This window comes from Carlito syrichta, unplaced genomic scaffold (assembly GCF_000164805.1).
Source record: "Carlito syrichta isolate Samal-C Ts95f unplaced genomic scaffold, Tarsius_syrichta-2.0.1 Scaffold64588, whole genome shotgun sequence".
Classification (NCBI taxonomy): Eukaryota; Metazoa; Chordata; class Mammalia; order Primates; family Tarsiidae; genus Carlito; species Carlito syrichta.
In genome coordinates, this window is record NW_007008684.1 from 211,322 (window position 1) to 230,366 (window position 19,045).

The window sequence follows — 19,045 nt, forward strand, 5'->3', positions numbered from 1 at the left end:
TCTTTTGTTTTTTTTTTTTTGAGTTGGAGTCTCACTCTGTCGCCCAGACTGGAGTGCAGTGGCCGCTCCCGGCCACCACAGCCCTCGACCTACTGGGTTCCAGCGATCCTTCCACCTCAGCCTTCTGAGTAGCTGGAATTACAGGCATGCGCTACCACACCTGGCTGATTTTTTATTTATTGTAGAGATGAGGTCTCACCAAGTTATCCAGGTGGGTCTCGAACCCGCAGGCTCAGGCAATCCACTCACCTCAGCCTCTCAAAGGTGCAGGATTACAGGCTGAGCCACCAAGCCCGGCTTGTTTTCTTTCAGTCAGTCAACAAACATGTCCTACTGTGGACCAGACCCTAATGTCAGAAGCTGGGAACTCAATGGTGAGCAAGACAAATACAGAAAAAGAAAGGTATTTATGTGTTTGCTTACTGAATACCATAAGTGCATAACATTCCATTCTCATTTTGACACTTCAACCTACAAGCTAACTATGCAGCTTTTCTTTTTCTTAATGATATGCCTGGGAGAGGTAAAGGAAGATCCATTCAACTGTACTAAACACTTAAGAGAAGTCCTTTGGACAGAAACACCTACAATAATTATATAAATAACTCAGGTTTGGCTGAAATTTCAGGTCATTGCAAGAGACCCAGGTGAGATTGGCTGGGAAAAGCTCTTGTGACAAACTACCTCCATTCCAATTTACAAGTGTGCTTTAAAAATTAAGACTGGGTGCATTGGCTCACATCTATAATCCCAGCACTTTGGGAGGGCAAGGTGAAAGGATTGCCTGAGCTAACAGGTTTGAGACCAGCCTGAGCAACTTGTTGATACCTCATCTCTACAATAAACAAAAAAATAAATTAGCCAGGCTGGTGGTGCACACCTGTGGTTCCAGCTTCCTGGAATGCTGAGACGGAAGGATCACCTGAGCCCAGCAGGTCGAGGCTGCAGTGGCCATCAGAGTGTCACTACATTCCAGTCTGGGTAACAGAGTAAGACTCCAACTCAAAAAAATAAAATAAAATAAAAATCAAGCATATTGGTGCAATCACAGTCACATTGGGAAAATGACCTCCACCTTTGTAATGTAGCTTTGAAATGAGTCTAAACACATACATAGTTTGAAGTTTTGGAGTAAACTTTCCCCTCCCTCTGGGAATGCTAATTCAAACCTTCTCAGACCCCCATATGTGAGTTACTGACCTCAACTACTGGGTTTCAAAAATCCATACACACTTGAGAGTTCAACAGATACTTGAGAATGTAGGCCATGGCAGGGGCACACTTCGTCTGCTGGTTTTCCAAGCACTGAGGGTGCAGGCTATGACAGCAACATTGTTAGCCCGGAGCTAGTCTCTGAAGCCTTGTCCTGAAGAGACCTCACCTGTCCTCATGGATCTCTGCTGTGGTGGTGAAGCCAGCTCCCCCAGGACCGCTCTCATAAACATGTACCTCAAACTTCAACAAGACTTCACTTTCCACAAAGGCCTGTTTCCATCCTAACTGAGCAATGGACAGGAATGATGCTGGAGCATGACACTGTGTGGTTAATGGGCTCTTCTAGAGTCTGTTCCCCATAAGGTGTGTTCCTATTCTTCTTTTCTCTTCAAGCATTGTGAAGCTAAAACCTCCTCTTTCGATGGCAATAACCCATGTGATCTGTGAAATCATACCTTGATCATCTTATTTCCATCTTATGTGACAGCTTTAGAACTAGCGTAGGAGCACAGCAAGGGCCAAAGTGTCCAGAAAGAGACAGATGTGAGGCTGACACGTAGAAACAGACGATGGTTTCATTTGACTGGCAGTTTCTGTACCCATCCCTTACAAGGGTCGGCCTTGTAAACACTGAGGAAGTCCAACATTGACTTGGGAGGGTAAAGTGATGACTGTGACCTTCCTTTGCCTTCAGCTCAAAGGACAAGTAAGCTGAGAGAATGTTCAGATTTTTAAACAATTTTCCTGAAGAGCTGATTGGGAAAATGATTATTAAACATGAAGGGACTCTGGGATTTGGCCAGATGCTATAACAACAAGCAAGGATGGGGCCTCATGTGACGCAGGGACACCTGAGTGGACTGGTGCTTAGAGACCATCAGGACACAGCAGAGAGTCACACCAGCAGGCCAGGTTTCCACAATTCTCCTCATACATTCGCTAGAGACCTGATGACATGTTAGCCAAAAGGCTTGTCATTTTTAGAACTTACCTCATTTCTCAAGTGTTTCATTTTTAAGCCTTTTATTAAAATAGACATCGTGTTATGTTGTTAACACATAATCAAAAAAATTTAATCTTTGACATTTGGGAAATATCACACTTACCAAGTGCCCACTATGGGTACAATTTTATTCTGAGTTTTTCCAATATGAAGAATTCAGGTTTAAAATTCAGAACACATCTAGATATACAGAAAAAACAACTATTTCCCAAATGGAGACTACTCAATAGCAACTACCTATAAAAATCTCTCTCTCTCTCAGAAAGATCTTCTGTCAAAAACAAGTACAAAGGAGAGAGTCCTCTTTCAGCAATAGGAATCCACCAGGTCTTGTTTCCTGATTACAGGATTGACAAATTCACGTTTGCACCTATATGAATTACGTCACATTTCAAAGGCATGTCGACCTGGATCTCTACGCCTAAAAGCATATAAGGAAAATAGAGCTTGCCTTTTATACATTTCCAAGGTATTATATAAAGGAAAACAAGATCAGTTCATCCAAGTTTCTACCTCTTTTAGATCAAATTAATAAAGTCTCTTTGAATCACAGCTTTCAAAGATCTCAGTAGTAGGAAAAGAAGTATTTATCCCAGAAATAACTAAACATTTCACCTATTAAGGTGTTAAGTGAACTGGAAAGGGAAATGATACAAATTAGTAATTAGTGGCAAATCTCAGACACCAGAAAATTAAAAGGAAAATAGTATCAAAAGTGTAGTCTCACCAAGAAACTACATCATATAACTACCGCAAGTGAAATGAGCATGCATCACCCAAAAACCGTCACCATAATCCAACAGGTTCCAAAGTGATCCCTGAATTTACCTCTTCACCTGTCACTGAATGTTTATGCCACCTCTGTTGAACCAAGGATCTTTAACTCTTTTTCATTATTCTATAGGTGAAGAGAAGGCAACTGTTACTCAGAATTACTTAGTCCTCTCATCACTGCCCTAGTGGTCTCTAACTACATTTTTTAAAAAAAAATTATATGGGTGGGGGAAGCTGATGGAGAAAATGAGAAGAGTCAGTGAGTAACATTCACCTTCCGTAAGGCCTAATCTAAAACTGGCCAAATTCAAGGCTGAAATCTAGACCGGCACATAAAAGGAACCATTACTCTCTCCTCCATATCTATACCCATCTGAAAGGAATACAGGTATGTTTCTAGATTAAAGAGTTATAGCTGCCAAACTGCCATTGCACAAGAAGTTGAACAGGCAGTAGGTCACGAGACCAGCCTCTAATCTCTGCTCGAGGAACACCTTATTCACGTAATACAGGTTCAGGCACAGTAACTGAGCTTGAGTCAACAATTCAGGATTGGGGACAGGAGGCAACTGTTATTTTAAAATTTCAGAATTAGAGCAAACCTCTTGGATCCCCTCCCACTTTGGGAGGTTTTTTGTCCTCTTAATAAACCCTACTTTCCAAAAAAAAAAAAAAAAATTTTTTTTCAGAATTATTCAAGTTAGGAAGAGTGAAATTTTTCTCTAAAAGAAATATTCAAAAATTTAATCAAAATCTATGTTCTTCCTTGCTTACTAACTGCTCCCTCCCCCAAGAAGATTACACAGAAACAGTCTTGATGTCAATCTATGTTACAGCCTCACTTTGCTTTTTTTTTTTTTTTGAGTCAGAGTCTCACTCTGTTGCTCAGGTTGGAGTGCAGTGGCATGCTCACAGCCACCGCAGCCTCAACCTGCTGGGTTCAGGCAATCCTTCTGCCTCAGCCTTCCAAGTAGCTGGAGCTACAGGCACACACCACCATGCCGAGTTAATTTTTTGATTTATTGTAGAGACGAGGTCTCGCTAAGTTTCCTGGGTTGGGCTCGAACCCATGGGCTCAGGCAATCCTCTCATCTTAGACTCCCAAAGTGCTAGAATTATAGGCATGAGCCACCACGCCTGGTCCCACTTTGCTTTTTTTGATGTTCTGAGAAAGATACTGAAGGACACGTATAAAAAAGAGGTCAGTGGGGAGTAGCCAACCTGTGCCTCTTGCCACGTGGAACACAGGACACACCCAACTGCCAATAAACCCAGGCAGGTGGAGTAGTTTTGGATGGAAGGAGCACCCTGAATCCCACAGAGGACTCCTGGAACACACACTGTCAAGGAGGAGAGTCCAGGTTGCTGACATTGGAGACAGAAATCCTACCCGTCGGGTGCCAGGCTTGCATAGGTTCTACTGTGCATGAGAGGGGCGAGTATTCTTGACACAGTCTGGGTCGGTTCCCCTCCTCCCAGTGGCAAGTCAGATCATTGGTCCCGGGCAGGAGACCTGCCTAGGGCACAGAGTGTGGAGCTGGGAACCCACCAACGCACTGAACACCTACCAGTCAACTTCTGAGAGGGTGTTTCCAGCTGGTGAAGCCTGGCGGCTCGCACCCAGACCAAGAAAGCTCACCTGCCGGTCACACTCACTTAGTGCCTGCCACCAGCATATGGCAGCCAGCCTCCCCTTCAAGACCAGGAAGGTTTTCCTGCCAGCATCGCACATTCAAAGAGTGGCCACTCCACAACAGGGACTCTTGTTTTTCAGTGGTGAGCATGGCCTCTGATGCAGGAAGAGGAGTTACCAAGGGCACTGGGAGGCCCTGTTTTCCAACAGGAACATTTCTGAGCTGCAAAAGCACTGAAAGTCCTGCAGTGCTACCAGCTGCCAGGGGGCCCATCCCCCCACCTGACCACTACCCAGAACTTGCAAAGGAAGTTTAAGGTAGTCTGGCCAGATAGACCACAGAAAAACTCTGCAACAGAAAGTCACTTTGAGTTCTGGGCAATGCCCACCAAAAGTGGAGGAGCAGTAGTGAAGGCTCCCCCGCCCCCTGTGTGAATTATTTTGAAGGCAGCAAGGCCATTCCTAGCTACAAAACGAAAAAATGAAAAAATAATAAAAAGAGAAGAGCTGCTTCTCACAGATGAGGAAGAACCAGAGGAAAAACACTGGTAGTCTTCAAAGCCTTAAAGGGGGTTCACCTACAAAAGCACCGTCCTGTCCCCAAACAATGAAAGCCCCTAGAATGACCCATCCCTGATGTCAGACACAGAATTCAGACACTGAATGGTGAAAACAGTTCAAAGAAATCATGAGAAGTTGGAAGCAAAGATCACTCAAGCCATGTAGGAAGTAAAAGTTGAGATGGCCAATATAGGAAAGGTCCATTCTGAAATCCTGGAAATGAAGAATTCCTTCCTGGAATTTCAAAGCACAATAACCAGCCTAGGGAGCAGAATTGATCAGGCAGAGGAAAGAATTTCAGAGTCTGAAGATCAAAATATTAAGCTAACCCAGTCTGACAAAAATAAGGAGCAAAGGATCAAAAAGAATGGAAAAGCCTATGAGAGCTGTGGGACTGGAATCCCCAAAACAGAAGGGAAAACAGAACTGAGAACACCCTGGAACAAGTCTCCCATGAGGTCACCCAAGAAATTTCCCATATCTTGCTAGAGAGAGGACCATCCAAATGCAAGAGATTCAGAGAACTCCTACAAGGTGTTACACAAGAAGAACATCCCTAAGACACACACACAGTAATTCATCACCACGAGGTAAGCATGAAAGAAAAAATCCTAAAGGCAGCTAGACAGAAGGCACAGACCACCTAGTGGGGAAGACCTATCCGAATTACAGCAGACTTCTCAGCAGAAACCCTATAAGCCAGAAGGGAATGGAATCTCATCTTCAACATTCTCAAAGATAAGCAATTCCAGCCAAGAATTTTCTACCCTCTCCAAGCTAAGCTTCATCAGCAATGGAGAATTAAAATCCTTTCCAGACAGCCAATCCCTAAAAGAACATGCCATCTCCAGACCAGTCCTTCAGGAGAGGCTTAAGGAAGCTTTGAGCACAGAAACAAAAGAACAGTTCAGTCATCGCAAAAGCACAGGCAAGCACAGAGTTAACAGAGCATACAGATCATCCACAGATAAAAAAAGACAGGAAAGCAGCCTCTTAAGAGCCTTATGACAGGGATAAACCTTCACATATCAATAATTAACTTGAATGTGAATGATCTGAATGCACCCCTAAAAATGCATGCAGTAGAAAACTGGATAAAGAAATATGATCTTACATTTTGCTGCCTCCAGGAAATCCATTTCACTGCAAAAGACATCCATAGGCTCAAAGTGAAGGGCTGAAAATTGATCTTCCAGACAAATGGAAAACAGAAAAGAGCAAGGATAGCTATTCTTATAACAGACAAAACGAATTTCAAACCAATAAAGTTTAGAAGGACATGGAAGAACACGACATAATGATCAAAGGCACAATCCACCAGCAAGAAATATCCACCTTAAATATATATGCACCCAACACAGAAGCACCCAGATTTATAAAACAATTGCTACATAAACTAAGAGACAACATAGACACCCACATAATCACAGTGGGAGACTTTAATACCCTGCTAACTGACCTAGTTAAGGCAAAAAACCAACAAGGAAATCTGGAACCTTAACTCAGCACTAGACCAACTAGACCTAATAGACAGCTACAAAACACTCCACCAAACAACCACAGCAAATACATTCTCCTCATCAACATGAAGCATACTCCAAAATCAATTACATTCTCGGACATAAATCAAGCATGAATAAATCTCAAAAGATTGAAATATCATGCATCTTCTCAGATCACAGTAGAATAAAAATAAATATTGCCACCAATAAGATCTCCCAAAACACACAAAGACACGGACAAACATGCTTCTGAATGACTTTTGGGTCAACACAAAAATCAAGACAGAAATAAAAAGATTCCTGGAAACAAATGAAAACAAAGACACAACCAAAATCTCTGGGATTCCATGAAACAGTGTTGCATGGGAAGTTCATAGCATTGCATGCTCCTACCAAGAAAACAGAGGAAGTACAAGTAAACAATCTAATGTCATGCCTAAAGGAGTTAGAAGAACAAGAACAATTAAATCCTAATTTCAGTAGGAAAAAGTCCAGATTACTAAAATAAAGTCACAATTAGAAGAAATAAAACACAAAAATATTATAGAAAGGATCTTTAAGACAAAAAGTTGGTTCTTTGAAAGTATACATAAGATAGACCCCTGGCTATACTGACTAAAGAAGAAAGTCCAAATAAACACAATTAAAAATGAAAAAAGTGATGTCACAATTGACCCTGAAGAAATCAAAAAGATTATCAGAGATTACTATAAACATCTGTATGCAAATAAAGTAGAAAATCTAGAGGAAATGGAGGATTTCTTGGCATCACACAACCTCCCAAGGCTAAAATAAGAAGAAATCGAAACCCTAAACAGACCAGTAACAATCCAGGAAATCAACTCAGTTATAAGAAAACTCCCTGCCAAAAAAGTCCTGGACCAGATGGCTTCTCAGCTGAATTCTACAAGACATACAAGAAAGAACTCATACCAATCTTACTGAAAGTATTCCAGGCAATCAAGAAGGAAGGCATTCTCCCTAGTTCATTTTATGAAGTTAATATCATCCTGATACCCCAAACTGGCAAAGACCCAACAAGGAAAGAGAATTACAGGCCAATATCCCTAATGAGCACAGATGCAACAATTCTCAACACGATTCTAGCAAATCATATCCAACAGCACATCTCAAGGTTTATCCACCACAACCAGGCAGGCTTCATTCCCAGGATGCAGGGCTAGTTCAATGTGCATAAGACCATAAGCATAATTCAGCACATTAACAGGTAGAAAAACAAGAATCACATGATTATCTCATTAGACACAGAAAAAGCATTTGCTAAAATCTTTTTTTTTTTTTTTGTGAGTTGGAGTCTCACTCTTGTCACCCAGACTGGAGTGCAGGGGCCGCTCCCGGCCACCGCAGCCTCGACCTGCTGGGCTCCGGCGATCCTTGTGTCCCTTCTTGGTAAAAACCCACAACACCTAGGCATCAAAGGAACATTCCTCAAAACATTAAGAGCCATCTATGACAAACCTGCAGCCAATATCATACTTAATGGGTAGAAGCTGGAAGCAGTCCCCCTAAGAACTGGAATAAGACAAGGTTGCTAGCTCTCATCCTTCTAGTCAACACAGTGCTGTAAGTCCTAGCCAGAGCAATCAGGCAAAAGAAGGAAATCAGGGATATCCAAACATGAAAAGAGAAAGTTAAGTTATCCCACTTTTGTGGGCGATATGTATACCTAGAAAACCCTAGAGAGTCTGTTAAAACTTCCTCACACTGTTAAACAACTTCGGTAAAGTCTTGGGATACAAAATCAATGCACAAAAGACAATTGCATTTCTATACACCAACAACAAGCAGACTGAGAACCAAATTTTTTTTAAAAATCCCATTCACAATAGCCACAACAAAAAAATAAAAACCTCGGCATCCACCTAACCAGACAAGTGAAAGACGTTTACAATGAGAACTACAAAACACTGCTCAAAGAAATCAACGGTGATACAAACAAATGGAAAAATATCCCATGCTCACAGATTGGAAGAATCAATATTGTCAAGATGTCCATCCTATTCAAGGCAATCTACAGATTCAATGCAGTCCCTATCAGATTGCCAGGATCATTTTCCACAGACCTAGAAACGACAGTATAGAATTTCACATGGAAGCAAAAAAAGAGCACAAATAGCCAAAGCAATTCTCAGCAACAGGAACACAGATGGAGGCATCACATTTCCAGATTTTAAATTATATTACAAGGTGACAATAACCAAGATGGCATGGTATTGATACAGGAATAGGCAGGCACATAGCCCAATGGAACAGAACAGAGAATTCAGAAATAAAAACTTGGTTCCTTAATCAACTTATTTTTGACAAAGCCATCAATAACAAACACTGGGGAAAGGAAACTATATTTAGCAAATGGTGCTGGGAAAACTGGTTAGCCACATGCAGAAGAATGAAACTGGACTCCTACCTCATCATATATAAAAATCAGCTCAAAATGGATCAATGACTTAAATGTAAAACCTCAAACTATAAGAATCTTAGAAGAAAACACAGGAAACACCCCTCTGGATATCAGAGTAGACAATGAATTCATGACCAAGTCCTCAAAAGCAATTCCAACAAAAGCAAAGATAGACAAACTGAAAGTTTTTGCACCATCAAGAGTAAAGAGACAACCCACGGAATGGGAAGAAATATTTGCAAGCTGTGCATTGGACAAGGACCTAACATCCAGGATCTACAGGGAACTCAAATGAATTGAAAGGAAAAAAACCAAAAAAACCATTAAAAAGTGGGCAAATGACATGAACAGACAATTCTCAAAGGAGGACATACAAACAGCCAATAAACACATGAAAAAATGCCCAGTCCCACTAATCACCAGAGAAATGCAAATTAAAACTGCAATGAGATACTATCTAACACCAGTAAGGATGGCTATAATTAATAAGTCAAAAAACAACAAGTGCTAGCACGGCTGTGGAGAAAAGGGGATGCTTCTACACTGTTTGGGCAAATGTAAATTAGTTCAACCTCTATGGAAAGCAATGTGGCGATTCCTCAAAGAACTAATAATCAAGCTTCCATAGGATCCAGAAATCCCCTTACTGGAAACATACCCAGAGGAATATAAATAACGCTATAGAAAAGATAAATGCTGTTCTCACTCATAAGCGTAACTTGAACAATTATAATGCTATAAGAAAGCGAGTGGCAGTAGTGAGAAACTGTGGGGGAGGGAATAAGATTGGCAGTTGAGGAAAACTGCTAGGGGAAGGAGGGGCATACCTCACCACCAAGGGTACTTGCATGATCAAGTTTATATATAAACTTATATATTGCACTGGAAATGTGATGCCTCCATCTTTGTTCCCGTTGCTGAGAATTGCTTTGGCTATTTGTGCTCTTTTTTTGCTTCCATGTGAAATTCTGTATTGTCGTTTCTAGGTCTGTGGAAAACTTATATATATATATACGTTTAGGTTTATATATACCTAACCCTGAATTGTACCCCCCATGTCTTTATTTTAAAAAAAAAGATACAAGCCAGGCTCGGGGGCTCAGCCTATAATCCCGTGCTTTGGGAGGCTGAGGTGAGTGGATTGCCTGAGCCCGCAGGTTCGAGACCCACCTGGGCAACTTGGCGAGACCTCATCTCTACAATACATAAAAAAAAAAAAAAATTAGCCGGGCGTGGTAGCGCGTGCCTGTAGTTCCAGCTACTTGGAAGGCTGAGGTGGAAGGATCGCTGGAGCCCAGCAGGTCAAGGCTGCGGTGGCCGGGAGCACGCCATTGCACTCCAGTCTGGGCGACAGAGTGAGACTCCAACTCAAAAAAAAATAAAAATAAAAAATAAAATAAAAGATACATGCATACACATATTATTGCACAATAGCAAAAACATGGAATCAACCCAGATATCCATCAAAAGTGGACTGGATAAATAAAATGTGATACATATACATGATGGAATATTATGCAGCCATAAAGAACAAAATAGTGGTCTTCATGGCAACTTGGGTGCAGATAGAGACCATCATACTAAGTGCACTATCACAGAAACAATGAACTGAATATCACATGTTCTTACTCATAAGCAGGCCCTGATCACTAGTCACATTAGCACAAGGGTGAGATTGGCAGACACTGGACACTGCAAAGGGGGGTGGGGACACACTAAGTACCTGTTCCACTATCAGGGGGAGAGAGGGCCAGCTAGAAGCCAAACTTCACCTGCATGCAACCTACTTATGTAGTAAATCCTTACTTGTACCCTCAACTCTAAAATTAAAAAAAAAAAAAAAGGATCAATTAACATGATCATTACATTTTATTTTAAAGGTTTTAGAAGATGAGGGGCAGAGCTCACAAAAGTTACTTTAATCATTAAAAACCATAATGTTGGAGAACTTTTTGAAAAACAGTGGATATCAAAATAGCTTTCAGGAAGATGACTCCTTAATAGTCTCTTAAGTTGTTGAAGAGAGCAAAAAGCGTAAGATCTGGAAGATAAAAGTTATATTTTAAAACATGCGAAAGAATACATTAAAACAAAAAAGAATGAGGAAAAAATATATTGTGTCTTAGAGGTTACATCCTGTTATAAATGAACATCACTTCCATAGGTCTCTTACAGTCCATTTAAACAATACTCAAACAACAAAAACTCCACTATTAAAACCGCTACAACACTCCTTTGGAGTTGGCGGTGAAGGAATTTATAGGCATGAAATACATCCTGGGAAGACTCATAATATCTGCAAGTGCGAAACTGTTTCTCTAAACTTCACTTATTACCTTAAACCCGGCTGAGTAGGGATGAGCTACAACTTAAAGCTTCTCATCCTGGGCGGGAGCAATTTGAAGCCAAAGGGCACTTTGCTATAGTTAATTCACGTGACCACAAATATAACATTCTGTAAGCCTCTCCTCACTGTCAAATATCAGCTGAGAATTAAAGAACAGAGGAAACTTCCTAACCACTTCCAATAATTCATGTGATTAAAGGTAATCATTACAGAGTTTGCATATGCTCAGTTTTCTTAAAGTCATAGGTCTTATTCCAAAAAACAGAAAGTATATGGCATTAATAAACCAAGCATGTCATGAATTCTAAAATACTAAATTAAGCCCTTTTTCTCTTGCTTAAAAACCAGTTATATCCATGACAAAACTGTTTAGTGTTTTGCAACATGTCAAAAAAAAAAAACAAAAACATTTCTGCATGAGTGTCCCACTAATCTTTATCTAGAGTTATTATTCTTGGACTTTCTACAAGTGTTTCTTTTCAAATAATTTATTAATTATTAACACAACAACTGGTAAGAATAACATGAGGACTTGAATACTTTAACCAAGCAGTGAAGGCAACAAAATTCCTCTTTAAATCTGCTCTCCTGTCTGAATTTTTATACACCCAAACAACCCTGTTCCTTCATTTCTACAGGCGTAACCAGAAGAAAGTTGCATTTCTTGGCCATCACAAATTCCACGTCAAATCTTCTATGTTCTTCAATGTTCTGACAAAGGCCTCTGGTCCTGTGGCTCATGCCTAGGTGATCCAGTCTTACTCTCAATGAGAGAGATCTCTAGCACAGGTAAGAGCAGCTGAAAGGCATCCTGGATGTAGGAGGCACTGTTTGATGCCTGCCAGGATTGAAAAAACAAGAAAAAAGAATAAATTACAGACACTTAAACGATATGCTGCAAGACAACAAAGGAACAGATTAGTTTTGCAATCTAACTGAATTCATAGCCTAGCAAGTAAGAATAAAGACTTAGCTATTACAGAAAGAAGAACCTAGCTCTTACGATGATACAACAGCACCAGAAGATGTGAATGTTTTTGTCCAACTTGCCCATCAGAAATGGCAGCTGTCTTTTGGCAACCTGCTCAAACTTGGCATTCAAAGCTTATTTATTCCTTGATTGAGTGGGTAGATTCTGTCACAGTACTGTGGTAAATTACTGAAACAGGCTTTGAGAAGGCTATGAATCCTGTACCTATAGGATTTCCAGCCCATTGTGATAGTGCTTCTTCCATGGACTCAAAACATGGACACAACACAACTGCTCACAAATATAAACAAGGAACACTGCTTCCAAAGATGATACAGTCTAGATATATTCCTAACTCACACAACAAACATTTATGAGAAGCGTTATAGAATCATTATGCTCAGAGTTTGCCAGACTTCATTTATGTTTGAAAAGCTTTCACCTTCCAAAACAATAACAAAGAGTTCATTACATTAAAATAAAAATGTATAATTTCAAGGACAAGAGTGTTTCAAATCTGTAAACAAGAAAATCAATTCAAAAATAGCAACAGGGAGCCCATATCAAGTGAGATTAACTTTTCAAATCTATCAATGGCAAGTACTCCTACTGAAAAATGCAGTGTTTTAAAATAAATTTTTTTTTAATGCAGTGTGACAGTTTTTTCCTCTCTTAGTGCCAAGCGTCTGCAGCCTGAACCCTCTCCTTCTGTTGCTCCCTAGCTCTCAGATATAGCCAATGCCATGGGTTTCTGAGACCTAAAAGCCCGACTGGCCTCTAGGTGCTCAACAATTACCTGGCAGACAAGAGCTACAACACAGGGTATGTACCATCCCAAGCAGATGTGGCAGCATGTGAAGCTGTCTCTGGCTCACTGCCTGCCAACTTGGGTTGTACTCTACATTGCTATAATCACATCTAGTCTTATGAAAAGGAAAACACCAGACTGCCAGAAGTAAAGAAAGTTTTGGGCAAGTATGGTCCTGCCAATGTGGAAGACACTATAGGAAGAGAAGCTACAGACAGTAAAGATGATGACATTGATCTTTTTGGATCTGATGAGGAGGAGGGAAGTGAGGAAGTGAAGAAGCTAAGAACCCAGTATGATTCAAAGAAAACCAAAAAACCCGTGCTTGCTGCCAAGTCTTTCATCTTACTAGATGTGAACCATGGGATGACAAGACAAGACACGGCAAACTTAGAGGAGTGTATCACAAGTATTCAAGCAGACTGCTTGGTCTGAGGCTCCTCTAACAAGTTCCAGTGTGATATAGAATTACAAAACCTCAAATATGGTATATAGGTGAAGATGATAAAATTGGAACAGACGTGCTGGAGGAGGAGATCACCGATTTTGAAGACTATGTACAGTTCATGGACATGGCTGCTTTCAACAAGAGCTAAAAAAAAATCTATTCTGCATCACTGCACTTATATAAAAGCTTGAAAGATGAAAAATTAGAATAATTAAAACATAAAATTCAGTGTGATATTTGATACTGAATTTTCCACCGAGATCTCAATGATATCTCTAGTTAAATCTCTTATTTTACACATAAAAATAATGAGTTTCCAAGAAGGTATATGCCTGGTCCATAGTCATACAACAAATCAAGAAAGATCAAGGCAGGACAGGGCTCTTGGTTTTCAAAGCCATTTCAACTATACCACTTGCAATTTACTGAATCACAAACTATAAATATTTTTTAAAATTGCTTAAATGATCAAATAAAGATTCCCCCTAATTATTCAATAAAAACTGTGCAGTTAAGGAATTAAAATTTCCTTGATGGTAATTTTTAAAGAATTTAAAACTAGAGGAGTAACAGTCTAGTACCTAAAAATGTTTTTCAATTAATATTTAACACTTAACTATTAAGTATATTTTCTCCCCCCGACTTTCATAAACATGTGTTTAATAGATCATCAAAAGTCTAAGTTGTTTGCAAAAATTTACAAGACAGAGTTCTTAAAACCTGGAATTCAGAAAGCATCACAAAGGGAGGTAATAAAATCAAACACAGGATCCTCTTATACCCCCTTTTCCATGTCCTTAAACCATCCAAATCTCCTCAAATCTAATAGACTGATGAGGATTTATGTAAATCTAGTACCCTTTTGACAAAACAAAGCAAGATTTCTTGGCAAGGAAATGACAAAATGTTTTATTTTGTTTTGTTCTGTAACAAATCTCCTCTGCATAAACCAGGTGAGTTTTTTAGGAAGCAGTGCTTGCCTGTTTGTAATTTTCAGCCTTTCGTGTTTATCAGCTGGTATTCAGATGTGTTTCATTACTGAGAATTGTCCATTAAGCTGGTCAAGGGGCAGTACTAAGTAATGACAGTTTCAACTGTATGCTTTGTTAATTAGGGAGCAGGGAATACACATAAAATATTACTATTTTGATCACATCTGCATCACTGGCTAAATTACCAATCTGGTTTAAAAAAAAGCCAAAAACTAGAAAAAACTTAAGAAGAGTTAATACATAATACCTTAAGAGTCAGAGACTTAAAAACAATTACTACTAACCTCTAGAAATACTGCAGTGATTAATGGGTTAAGGATATCTGCCTTTTCTTTGACCTGGAATAAAAGATACAACTTTAAGTGAATAGAGCAGGTTAAAAAGCAGTAAGTAGAGTATGATCCCACTTTGAAACACACATATACCCATACACAAATATAAACACAGAAAGACTAAACTGAGAGGGGGCAAAATGTCATTTCTGGAAGGTGAAATGTTAAGTGCTTTAAACTTCCTTATGCCACCCTGTACTATCCATATTGAGAGCACACTGCTATAAAACACTATTAAAAGAAACTGCTTTAGAGTCTTTTATTGACTTTAAAAAGTATCTACATTTTGGAAGAGGGGATGGGGTGGGAAAGGTACATTTGACCACAAATTTTAAAACCTTTTTTTTTAAGTTGGAGTCTAACTCTGTTGCCCAGGCTGGAGTACAGTGGCATACTCAGGGCCACCACAGCCTCGACCTGCTGGACTCAGGCGATCTTTCCGCCTCAGCCTTCCAAGTAGCTAGAACTACATGTCGATACCACCACGCCTGCCTAATTTTTTGATTTATTGTAGAGACGAGGTCTCACCAAGTTGCCCAGGCTGGTCTCGAACCCCTGGGCTCTGGCAATCCTCTCGCCTTGGCCTCCCAAAATGCTGGGATTACAGGATTGAGCCACCGTGCCCAGCCTCTAAAACTATTTTAAAACAAAAGAAGTAGATATGGAACAAAAATACTCAAAAATACTCAGTGGCTTTTAAGATGGGCTGCTTAGAAAAGTTTTATTTCATGAAAAAAATGCAAACGTAATACTCACAGGTATAGTTGATTTACTGGCATAAAATATCTTTATGGAACACATGGAAAGATTTGGCCTCATAAGATTAACTTCAGGAAACTCAGCTTCTCTTTTAAAGAAAATACTAACAGGAAAAATGAAGCTATACTTTAAAATTGCTCTTTATAAAAACAACCTAAACTCAAATTTTTAAAAAATTAACTTGAGCCGCAGTCTTAAAAAAAATTTAATGTTCACAACTAGGACTAGAAAAAAATCAATCAATCAAGTTTAAGAGCCCATAGCAGCTTCACTGCCACGTGGACACTGATACACTTAATATAAGATGATTTCCACTGGCTTGTTCAAAACACCCTTGACTTCATCCTAACCCATTATTACTAGTTTCTGAATCATCTTCCATAGTTCACATACCTGCTGTAAATTTTTACAATTCCAATTCAAAAAATTTTTTAAAAACCTCTAGCTTTAACTACAGCTCTCTCACTAGTTGGTAACTACGTATGAGTATTATCATAGCAGCAAGGAACTGCTCTTTAAAATCCAAGTCAAAATTTGGGGGTTCTATTTTATCAAGGTCTACATTTCTGTTACAGGTTTCAGAGGATAGCATAAAGAATACTGACAACAAAAGTTGTTAGAAGAGAGCAAAAATAAGTTGCAAAAATCAGTTAGATATAGACAAGTTGAGCCTAATATTCATATGAAAGTGCAGAGGGTCCCAAATAGTCAAAAAGTCTTGAAAATAAGAACAAAGTTGTAGGGCTCACACTTCTTGATTCAAAACCTACTACAAAGTGACATTAATTAGATAATATGGTACTGGCATAAGGATAAAATGCAGATCAATGGAATAAAAATGAGGGTTCAGAAATAAACCCACATATTATGGTCAACTGATTTTCAATAGAGGTCAAGACAACTGAATGGGTGAAATAACAGTCTTTTCAATAACTGGTGCTAGGATAGCTGAAAAGTTTATATGCAAAAGAATGAAGCTGGACCCCTACATCATACCACTCACAAAAATAAACTCAAAATAGGTCATAAACATAAATGTAAGAGCTAAAACAAAATGCCTAGTAAAAAATACAGGAGTAAATCATGGTCTTGGGTTAGGCAATGATTTCTTAGATATAGCACCAAAGATTAAAAAAATAAAAATACTATTAGAACTTATGTGCAAAGGACATTATCAAGAGAATGAAATAACAACCCATGGACTGGGAGGAAATATGTATACATCATGTATCTGATAAGGAACTTGTATCCAGAAAATATAAAGAACACCTACAAGTTAATATTAAAAAAAACAAACAACTCAATTTTACCAGCAGGTAAAGTACTGACATAGACATTTTTCCAAAAAAGGCAAACAAACAGCCAACAAGAATATGAGAAGATGTTCAATATTCTTAGAGAAATGTAAATTAAAACCACAATGAGGTATCACTTCACATCGACTGGATGGATAAAATTTGAAAAAGATTAACAAGTGTTGATGGTGACAAGAATGTGGAGAAAGTGGAAGCCTCATACATTGCTGGTGAGAATATAAAATCATGCAGTCACTCTGGAAAAACTGAGTAGGTCTTTCATGACCTATATTGCCCATATGACCCAGCAATTCCACTCCTAGCTATCTACCAAAGATAAATGAAAACATATGTTTACACAAAAACTCATACATGCATGTTCATAGCAACATTATACATTATAAAAAAGCAGAAACAATCCAAATGTTTATATAGTGATGAACAGATAAATAAAATGATATATATCCATAAAACAATATTATTTGATAATAAAAAGTGCTAATATATGCCACAATGTGGATGAGCCTCAAAAACATTAATGCTAAATGTTTTTGTAAAAATATCACATATTGTATGATTCCATTTATATGAACGATACAGAGCAGGCAAATCTATAAAGAAGAAAATAGATTAATGTTGCTTAGTGCTAGGGAAATGTGGAAGGAAAGGGGATGGAAAGTATGATATTTGGAGAAGGATGATGAAAATGTTCTAAATTTAGATTATGGTAATGATTGCACAACTCTGTAAATATACTAAAAACAACTGAGCTGTACACTCAAAGTGGGCAAATTTGCGGTAAGAAAATTGCTTTAAAAAAAAAAACAGCCATTAATCCAATAAGAAGCATGCATTCTTACCCCAGCAGTTGTTAGGCAGGTGGTGAACTCTTTAGACAGAGAGGACAACTCTTTACACAATACAACTGTCATCCTAGGAAAGAAAGGGGAAGACAGAAAAGTTCTTTTTAAAATTTCTTTCTTCTTAAAAAATGAAATACATTTACAGCTGTCAGAAGAAAACAAATCACTCCTGGAACTAAATGTGAAAGGAGAAAGCTTTTAAGGGGAATAAATGCAGTAGTCCCCCTTAGGTGCAGTTTTGCTTTCTGCGGTTTCAGTTATCCATGGTCAACTACAGTCTGAAAATATTAAATAGAAAATTCCAGAAATAAACAATTCTTAAGTTTGAAACTGCATATCATTCTGAGTAGTCTGATGAAATCTTGCACCATTCTGCTCCATCCCACCAGGACATGAATCATTCTTTTGACCAGCATATCCACACTACTGGTCCATTTGTCACCTAGTAGCCATCTCACTTTACAAAGTGACAATTATGGTATCACAGTACTTGTATTCAAGTAACTCTTCTTTTACTTAATTACTGGCCCCTGTTGTAGTTTGAGATGCCCCTTCCAAAACTCATGTTGAAATTTTATTCCTAATAAGGCAGCGCTGGGAGGTGGGGCCTAGTGGGAGTCACAAGGAGTACCACTCTGATGAACAGATTAACACTGTGTCAAAGGAGTGAGATCTCACTCTGGCAGGAATGAATTAGTTCCCATGAAAGCAGGTTATTAAGCGACCTAGCTCTCATGCATGTCTCTTTGCATACCCACTCACCTTTCTGCTTCTCCACCATGTTGTAAAGCAGCATGTGGTCCTTACCAGAAGTCAAGCAGATGCCACTGCTATACTCTTAGACGTTGTAGCCATCAGAATCACGAGCCAAACCAACCTCTTCTTTTTTTTTTTTTTTTTGAGTTGGAGTCTCACTCAGTCACCCAGACTGGAGTGCAGTGACCGCTCTCGGCTACTGCAACCTCGACCTGCTGGGCTCCGGCGATCCTTCCGCCTCAGCCTTCCAAGTAGCTAGAACTACAGGCACGTGCTACCACGCCTGGCTAATTTTTTGATTCACTGTAGAGATGAGGTCTCACCAAGTTCCCCAGGGAGGTCTCGAACCCGCGGGCTCAGGCAAT

The 19,045-nt window shown here is 39.3% G+C and overlaps 1 protein-coding gene and 1 pseudogene across 1 annotated transcript in view; one reads left to right on the forward strand and one right to left on the reverse strand.

The window, feature by feature from the left end:
• Positions 1 to 10,960: 10,960 nt before the first annotated feature.
• The window catches only part of FAM114A2 (family with sequence similarity 114 member A2), a 41,107-nt gene continuing 33,022 nt past the window's right edge, over positions 10,961 to 19,045 (reverse strand). The window contains exons 11-13 of the mRNA XM_021708831.1: positions 17,922 to 17,994; positions 14,960 to 15,013; positions 10,961 to 12,295 (exon numbers count right to left, since the gene is read on the reverse strand). Coding sequence (XP_021564506.1) covers positions 12,161 to 12,295; positions 14,960 to 15,013; positions 17,922 to 17,994 — 262 coding nt within the window. The 3' untranslated portion in view covers positions 10,961 to 12,160. The remainder of the gene's footprint in view (positions 12,296 to 14,959; positions 15,014 to 17,921; positions 17,995 to 19,045) is intronic.
• LOC103252704 lies at positions 13,021 to 13,831 on the forward strand (annotated as a pseudogene).